The 8,692-nt window shown below is 47.7% G+C and overlaps 1 protein-coding gene across 1 annotated transcript; it reads right to left on the bottom strand.

Moving 5' to 3' along the window:
- Positions 1-933: 933 nt before the first annotated feature.
- Positions 934-8,292, bottom strand: C11H19orf85 (chromosome 11 C19orf85 homolog). The gene is made up of 2 exons (XM_049901546.1): positions 8,120-8,292; positions 934-1,405 (listed from the first exon to the last, which is right to left on the bottom strand). Exons 1-2 carry the CDS (start codon positions 8,290-8,292, stop codon positions 934-936), a joined length of 645 nt encoding a protein of 214 aa, XP_049757503.1.
- Positions 8,293-8,692: the final 400 nt, after the last annotated feature.

Genomic DNA, 8,692 nt, shown 5'->3' with positions numbered 1-8,692 from the left:
CAAACGGTTTGTGCTCGACTGCTAACTGATCCAGTGGCACTTCAGAAGAAAGGCCTGGCAAACTGCTTCAGTAAAGATTACAGCCAAGAAAACCCTATAGGGCAGTTCTACTCTGTAACTCATGAGGTCGCCATGAGTCAGAATCAACTTGCCTGGACACAGCAACAATAAAGACACTCTAAGGAGTCCCTGGGTGGCACAAAGGGTTAAGCACTCAACTACGAACCTAAAACCTGCAGAAGAAAGGCCTGGTGATCTGTTTCCCTAAAGATTACAGCCAAGGAATCCCTACATGAAAACCATAGTTCTACCCTGTAACACATGGTGTCGCCATGAGTCAGAATTGACTCAAAGGCAACGGGTTTTTGGTTTTCATATAGGATAGGACTCACCCTATTCTGGTATGGCCTCACATTATTTTAGTGATAACATCTTCAAAGACTGTGTTTCCAAACAAGGTCATGTTCACAGGTACAAGGGTTAGGACTTCAACATATCTTTTTGGGGTCACGATTCAACCCATAACACTATCCATGTACTTGTTTAATGCCTGTCCCTTTGGCCTCCCTCGTCCCATAAATACGAGTTCCATGAGGGACCTTCTCTGGTTTTGCTCACTGCTGAATCCTCAGCACCTACAACAGGGCCTGGCACGTATCATAGTACATGCTCAACAAATCTTTGTGAATAAATGAGCTGGGGCCAGACCTGAGGAAGAGACAGACCAGAGTGTGAGGAAGCTGGAGCCACAGATGCAGAGGAGTTGGGGTTGGGAAGAGAGAAGGTCAGAGAGGGAGTAAAGTGAGGGAGCCCCCCAGAGGCAGGGGTAGAGGACTAGACCTGGGAGTCTGGACTTGGTTTGTTTTTTCCAGGGGCTGCCAAGAAGGGAGTAGATGGGACACGGGCCTCCTGGGACTGGGTTGTGAGGGAGTGTCATGGGGAGCAAGTCCCCCAGCCCTTGGGGACCCCCTGAGCATCCCAGGCACAAGGCACTTCCCACTCGCCCACCCATCCCCAGTCTGGAGTCAGGAGCTCATCCCCTCCCCCCAGGGCATGCTGGGTAGAGGGCAAAGGGTGGCCCAGAGCATGCTGGGACAGGTCAGAGTCCAGCAGGGCAGTGGCAGGGGGCAGCGGCCATAAGGAGGGGTCAGATGTCACTGAGGGACGCTCCAGGGTGAGCGTGATGTCGTCGAAGAGGTCCAGGGTGGAGGTGTCCAGAGCTTCCAGGCTTAGGCTGGGGACAGCTTGGGGCACCTCTGCAGGGGCCACAGCGCAGGCCACCCCCAGGAAGGGGGATGGGGGTGGTGGGGGTGGCCTTCGGGGCGGAGGTCTCTGAGGAGGCGCCTCCTGGGACAGGATGGACAGGGCCAGACGCTGGGTGGTGGCCTCGATCTTGGCGAACTCTCTGCAGAGAGAAGAGTGTTAGCTGGGTGATCGCGAAGGAAGGGCTGCCCTCCTGCCTGCCATCCCAGGAGGGATCTGTCCCTTCTCTCCCACCCCATTTTTCTTCTCCATTCTATCTCCTTGCTCCATATCCCTCCCCATAGTCCATTTTCTTGGGTCTGACAGTTCCATCTTTCTGACCCCATTCTTAGGGTAGCTGGGAACAGCTGTGGGGATTCTGGGGTCTAGATTGTTGTTGGGTGCTGTCAAGTTGACCCCATATGAAAATAGAACTGCCCCATAGGGTTTCCTAGGCTGTAATCTTTACAGAAGGAGCCCTGGTGGTGCAATGATTAAACGTTCCGCTGCCGACTAAAAGGTCAGTAGTTTGAACCCACCCAGCGCCTCCAGGGGAGAAAAGCTGGAGATCAGCTTCGGTAAAGAAGCAGCAGGGGGCAGGCTAGAAAACACTATAGGGCAGTTCTACTCTGCTGTATAGGGTTACTGTGAGGTGGAATCTACTAGATGGCACACAACTACAACAATCTTATATGGACAAAGACTGCCAGGTCTCTCTCCCAAAGAGCCACTGGGTGTGTTCAAACTCCCAACCTTTTGTTAGCAGCTGAACATTTAACCACTTTTTTTTTTTTTTTTTTTACCACTAGGACTCCTGGGTTCTGGATAGGTTCTGTAGTTCGATCTAAGGTGTGGTTTCTGTTGCTGTTAGGTGCCATCCAGTTGGCCCCCGACTCAAGGCAACCCCATGCACGATGGGACCAGACCACGATGATCCATAAAGATTTTTTTTTTTATTCTGGTGAAAATATACATCACAAAACATATGCCAACTCAACAATTTACATGTATAATTCAGTGACATTGATTACATTCTTCAAGTTCTACAACAACTCTTACTATCCTTTTCCAAGCAATTCCTCCATTAACATAGACTCAGTGCTTCCTGAGCAAAAGATCCAGAGAGTTTTCACCTGTTGATTTTTGGAAGTAGATTGCCAGGCCTTTCTTCCTAGTCTGTCTTAGTCTGGAAGTTCCCTGAAAACGTTTCAGCAACAAAGCAACATGCAAACCTCCACTGACAGACAGGTGGTGGCTGTTCTTGAGGTGCATTGTGCGGGACTTGAACCTGGGTTTCCCATATGGAAGGTGAGAATTCTACCACTGAACCATCACTGTCCTCAAGAGGTGGTTACTCATGTAGTTTACATTCGTAGAAACTCATCAAGCCATATACTTGAGATTAGCTCATGCTATGCACTCAGTTTTTGAAGGAATCCTGGTGGCACAACAGTTAAGTGCTCAACTGCTGACCAAAAGGTCGGTGGTTCGAACCTACCCAGCGCCTCCTTGGGAGAAAGACCTGGCAATCTGTTCTGTAAAGATAATATCCGAGAAAACCCTATGGGGCAGTTCTGCGTCGTCACATGGCGTTGCTGTGACTTGGAATCAACTTGACGGCACACAACGACAACAGTAGCAACGTGCATTTAATTTCTTGTCTGTTATCCTCCAAAATGAAAAGGGAAAGACTCGCCTCTGCATTGAGGACCCAGCTGTGAACAACACAGACAAAAATCTCGGCCCTATAAAAAGGAATGAAATTCTTTCTTAAAACCAAACAGTGGTTTATCTTAACTTGTAAAGAATGTCTGCCTTGAGCATCGTGCTCTTTTAAAATCTATCTGTATGGGATCAGATTGACAACAGTAACTTGAAGAAGTAGATTGGCAATTTAGGGGATGGTGCGTTTATGTTAATGAGGGAGGAACAACTTGGAAAAGGAGGGTGAGAATGGTTGCACAACTCTAAGAATGTAATTAATGTCGATGAATTGTATATGTAGAAACTGTGGAATGGGTGTATGTTCTGCTGTGTATGTTCTCAACAACAACAAAAATAAAAGAAACTCATTGCCATCGAGTCGATTCAGACTCATAGCAACCCTATAGGGCAGAGTAGAACTGCCCCATAGGGTTTCCAAGGCTGTGAATCTTTACAGAAGCAGATTGCTACATCTTTCTCCCACGGAGCAGCTGGTGGGTTCGAATCACTGACTTTTCAGTTAGCAGCTGAGCCCTTTAACCACTGCACCACCACGGCTCCTTAAAACTAAAATAAATTACATATATATATATATGTATATATATATATGGGGAAGAAAAGGGAACGAAGTTCTGATTCATGCTACAACATGAGTGAACCTTGGAAACATTATGCTAAGTGAAAAAAGCCAGCCACAAAAGGCCGCATATCAACTGAGTCCATTTATATGAAATGTCCTGTGGTGCCCTGTGGATTTGACTTCCTAAGCAGCTCTTGAGTCTGCCCACTTCTCAGCACCTCCACGCCCCCCCTACTGGAGTGCCAGTATCTCCTGTCTGATTGACAGCTGCAGCCACTTCACTGGTCTCCCACTAGCATTCCTGCCGCCTCAATCCTGTCTCCATCAGGCAGCTGGAATGATCTTTCAAGAAAAATAAATCAGATTACAGCCCGCGCCTTGCTCAAAATTTCCAGTGGCTTTCTACCACACTGAGAATAAAATCTGCACTCCTGATGCCACCTTCATGCCAGCATGACCTAGCCCCTCTGTTTCCTCTCTGACCTCACCCACATTCACTCACCTCTTTATAGCCTTATACACACCATGCTCCCCACCGGCCCGCCCACCACAGGGCTGTTGGACATGCTGAGCCCTGTGCTTGTGTAGCTGCCACTGCTCCACCCATACCCCTCAGATCCTTTGACCGTTTGTGCACTCCTCCCCACAGTGCTCCCTAGGCTATAATCTTTAAGGAAGCAATCTTCAGGTCTTCCTCCTGTGGAGCCACTGGGTGGGTTCCAACCACCAACCTTTCGATTAGCAGCCCAGTATTTGGATTACTAGGGCTCCTGGGGGTTCTGGATAAGTTCCATAGTTTGATCTAAGATATGATTTTTATTGTTGTTGTGCTTTCACCTCCAACATCGAGCACTTGTGCGTCTTTGTCAGAGGCAGCCACTGGGCTTTCATAACCTACTCGGCCTGTGCTCACAGAGAACCGGAAATGCCTTGGAATTTATGTCCCTCTGGCACCTGACTGAAGGAGCCCTGGTGGTGCAGTGGTTAAGTGCTCGGCTGCTAACTGAAAGGTTGGCAGCTCAAACCTGCCATCTACTCCACTGGAAGAAGACATGGCAGTCTGCTTCCGCAAAGATTTACAGCCTTGGAAGCCCTATAGGGCAGTTCTACCCTGTCCTGTAGGGTTGCTACAAGTCAGAATAGACTCTACAGCAATGGATTTATGGGGCAGCGGACCACAGCCAACGCCACTGGGCTTGGGAGGTTAAATTCTCCTTCCTGCTCCTTGCCCCTGATTGGGGCAACTCGGAGCTGTGACCTGTGTTTTTTCCAAATTCCTTTCCCAAGTTTTTGCCAGATGCACCTTCATAGGACTTGCTTGATTTTACACCTGAGAAAGTATAAATCAGCTCAGGCTGAGAAAGCAAAAACGTGCTCAGTCTTTCATCAGACCGGATAAAGTCAGCTGCAAAGTTAGCAGAAAAGAATATTTCTCCCAAGTACACACTGAAAGTGTAAAGCGTCTGTTATGGATTGAATTTTGTCTTCCATAAAGATACGTTGAATCATATGGAAACCAGACTTACTGGATCCATTGAGATTGGGGGCACCCCTGAATCTAATGCCCGGAAATAATCTTGAAATCTTGATCCAAAACCATCAACTGCCCCATAGGATTTCCAAGGCTGTAATTTTTATAGAAACAGACTGCTACATTTTTCTCCCTCGGAGCAGATGGAGGATTCCAACTGCCGACCTTTCGGTTAGCAGCCAAGCGCTTAACCACTGCACCACCAGGACATAGCACTCTTCTAAAGAATTATCTATATGAGTGTAAATTGACAACAATTGATCTAAAGCACAGATGAGAACTTCGAGGGGCAGAGAGCCTAAATTAATGGTGATGAAATATGAGTAGAGATAGAATGGTGACCCAATGTCAAGTATGTAACCAATGTTATTGAACTGTTCGTGTAGACACTGTTAATGGATCTATGCTTGGTTGTGTATATTGCCACCAAAAACAAATATTAAAAAAAATAAAAGAAAACAAGGATGATCATGTAAGGGGGCAGTGAAACTTGATTAATCAAGTGCAGAAATTGTTGAATGGAAGCCTATGTGTAAACCTTCATCTAAAATCCAATAAAATATTATGTTAAAAAAGAACATGTTTATATTACTTACATGCCGAAAAATTAACATTTTGGATATACAGTAGCCTCTCCCACCCCTTATCTGCGCTCTCCGAGGTTTCAGTTATTCAGTTACCTGCAGTCAACTGTGGTTAGAAAATATTAAATGAAAAGCGCTGGGGCCACTCAGGGACCACATTCATGTAACATTTATTACAGTATATTGTTATAATTGTTCTATTTTATAAGTTATTGTTGTTAATCTCTTACTGTGCCTAATTTATAAATTAAACTTTATCATAGGTGTGTATGTATAGGTCAAAACATAGTATATACAGAGTTCGATATTATTAGTGGTTTCAGGCATCCACAGGGGGTTTTGGAACATATCCCCCACAGGTAAAGAGGAACTATTGTTTTGGGTTCAATAAAATACATTATATATAGATAGGTATAGATACAGATAAACCAAACCCATTGTCGTGGAGTTAATGGGGGAGGAACAACTCGAAAAGGAGGTGAGAATTGTTGTTCAACTCGAAGAATGTAATCAATGTTACGGAATTGTACATGTAGAAACTTGAATTGGTGTATGTTTTTGCTGTGTATATTCTCAACAACAACAAAATTAATTATTTAAAAAAAAGGGGACAACAGCCGTTTTAAAGCATAGATAAGACGGCTGTGGGCAAGGAGTTTAAGTAAATGGGAGTGAAATCGCTAGAACAGCAAGGCGAGAATGTTGACACAACGTGAAGAATCTAACCAAAGTCACCGATAATTATGTCCAGGAACTGTGGAACGGAAGAGTGTTTTGGTGTGTATATTTTCACCAAAAATTAAATTAAAAAGAGGAAAAGACACACGCAGAGGGAAGAAGGCTATGTGAAGACGGAGGGAGAGATTGGAGTGATGTATCTACAATCCAAGGATTGCAACTACTAGGAGCTAGGAGAGAGGCAAGGAAGGATTCGCCCCGAGAGCCTTAGGAGGGAGCATGGCCCTACTGAATACCTTGATTTTGGACTTCTGGCCTCCAGAAGTGTGAGACAATAAATTTCTGTTGGTTTAAACCACTCAGCTTGTGGTACTTTGTCATGGCAGCCGTAGGAAACGAAGACACTACCAGTGAAGCCACTGTAGGGGCCTCTGGGCATCACGTGGCAGAACCAGGCTGCAGGGGCTGGGAATGTCAGGAATTCTACAGCACAGAACCTGGCCCTGTGGGACTGAGTGGCGTGAGTGGGGAGGACAGGGAAGCAGGGAGTCCAGGGGCTGGCATTGCACAGAAACCAGACCAGTGGTAGGCAGGGAGCCCAGATAGAAGCCGAAGACGGTAAGGGGGACCTGGAGCAGTTGATGAAGGTAAAGAGGTGTTAGAAGGCCAGCTCAGGAACACGGGACTGGACCCATGCTTTGTTTGTTTTTTTTTTTCAGTCCGTGCTGGGTGCATGGTGGGGAGGTGGGAAAAGTATGTGGTCATGGCCAGGGCTGGGCATTCGGGGAGAGAGGAGGCTTGGCATGTGGGGGCAGGGCTTAGGCTGGACCAGACTCCCATTTTACGCAAGTTTGGTTCCAAGACCTCCTGCGATGAGGTCCTGGGCTGGCTGGGAGGGACAACCTACTTCCAGAAAAGTGGGCAAACCACTTTTCCTCCCTGTGCCTCAATTTCTTTATCTGATAAATGAGGATTTTAATAACACCCACTTCCTAGGGTTGGTGTGGGGATTAACCACATAAAATGGTTATAACAGTGCTTGGTGCTTATATGACATATTAAGTGTCATGTAAGTGTTTTTTTTTGAAGTGTTAGCTACCATCATCATCATCATCATAAAATTATCACCATTATCTTCATTATCATCAGCAGCACCATCAATCATCATCCCCACCAGCAGCACCATCATCATCACCATCATCATCGTTAGCACCACCACCACCATCATCAACACTAGCACCATCAGCACCATCATCATCATCGCTGCCATCATCATCACTATCACCATCACCATCATCGCCATCACCACCACCATCAGCAACACCGTCACCATCACTATCACTGGCTGATATCCTGAATTTGTGCTGGACACCTCCAGAACTGTGAGACAATGTATTTTTGTTTTAAGCCACCCAGTTTGTGGTTCTTTCTTACAGCAGCCCTAGCAAAACTAATACACTTAGCATAATGATGGCTAGCTTGTCTGTGTTGTAGCATCGTCTTGTATAATTTACTCAGTCATTTTGCTCATTGCTGATCCTCTGTCTCCTCCACTGGAGCACCAGCTCCAGGAAGGCACAGATTTTGTCTGCTCTCTTCTCTGCTGGGTCTCCTTCTCATAATACCCCTGGCACAAGAGTAGGTGCTCAATAGATGAATGTTGTGTGTTGATGGCATCCATTCCTGGGGTCCACTCGTCTCTGCTCTGCTGGGACCTGGTCTCCCCCAAACCGAGGGCTCGGCCTCTCCCCTTCCCTCCCGCTTTGCCAAGAGCCCCCTCCCAACTCCCATCGCCCTCACCTGCAAATCTGATTATGCAGGAACCTTCTGTGGTTGGGTCTCCTCTTGGGGGGCCGGGTGCGCCGGGGCTGCAGGGCACGAAGCATGTGAGCGGCTGCCCCGCTCACGAAGGCGCACAGCTCTCGGGGGCCGGGCTCGGAGACGCCTGGGCCTGCGGGAGCCCCGGGGTGCATGGCTGGGGTGATCTGGAGGAACGCCCCCTCGCAATACTTCTGCTGCTCAGAACAGAACCCCCTAAAAGCTGGGAAGACAGAGGGGCAGCCAGGACTGGGGGCTCAGGGCTGCGGAGGTAGACAGGAGGAGGGGTGCATTTCAGTGGAGCAGCTGGCCTCGAGAGGAAAGGCACTGCCGCGTTTGCTGGACGCATGACCCGGGAATTAGGATGAGGCCTCGCTCCTTCTGTGCCCTGGCCCCATCCCTTCCTCCTGGGAGCTGCACCCTGAGCGTTGAGGGACGGGCAGGTAGGGACTGATACACAGAAAGGCAAAAGGGGGCCGAGAGAAAAGGGGGCTTTCTGTGCAGCTCCCCTCCCAAGCCCAATTAGCACATAGTTGGACCTGGGATCTGGGGCAG

This window comes from Elephas maximus, chromosome 11, assembly GCF_024166365.1.
Source record: "Elephas maximus indicus isolate mEleMax1 chromosome 11, mEleMax1 primary haplotype, whole genome shotgun sequence".
Taxonomy (NCBI): domain Eukaryota; kingdom Metazoa; phylum Chordata; class Mammalia; order Proboscidea; family Elephantidae; genus Elephas; species Elephas maximus.
The sequence above is the reverse complement of the archived record's forward strand: the minus strand, read 5'-3'. Positions and strand labels throughout refer to the sequence as shown.

Excerpts from the sequence above, each read along its gene's own strand:
- C11H19orf85 (XM_049901546.1), bottom strand. The coding sequence starts at position 8,292 with ATGCACCCCGGGGCTCCCGCAGGCCCAGGCGTCTCCGAGCCCGGCCCC. Across the intron at positions 1,406-8,119 it reads CTGCATAATCAGATTTGCAG|AGAGTTCGCCAAGATCGAGG; the intron begins GTGAGGGCGATG and ends TTCTCTCTGCAG.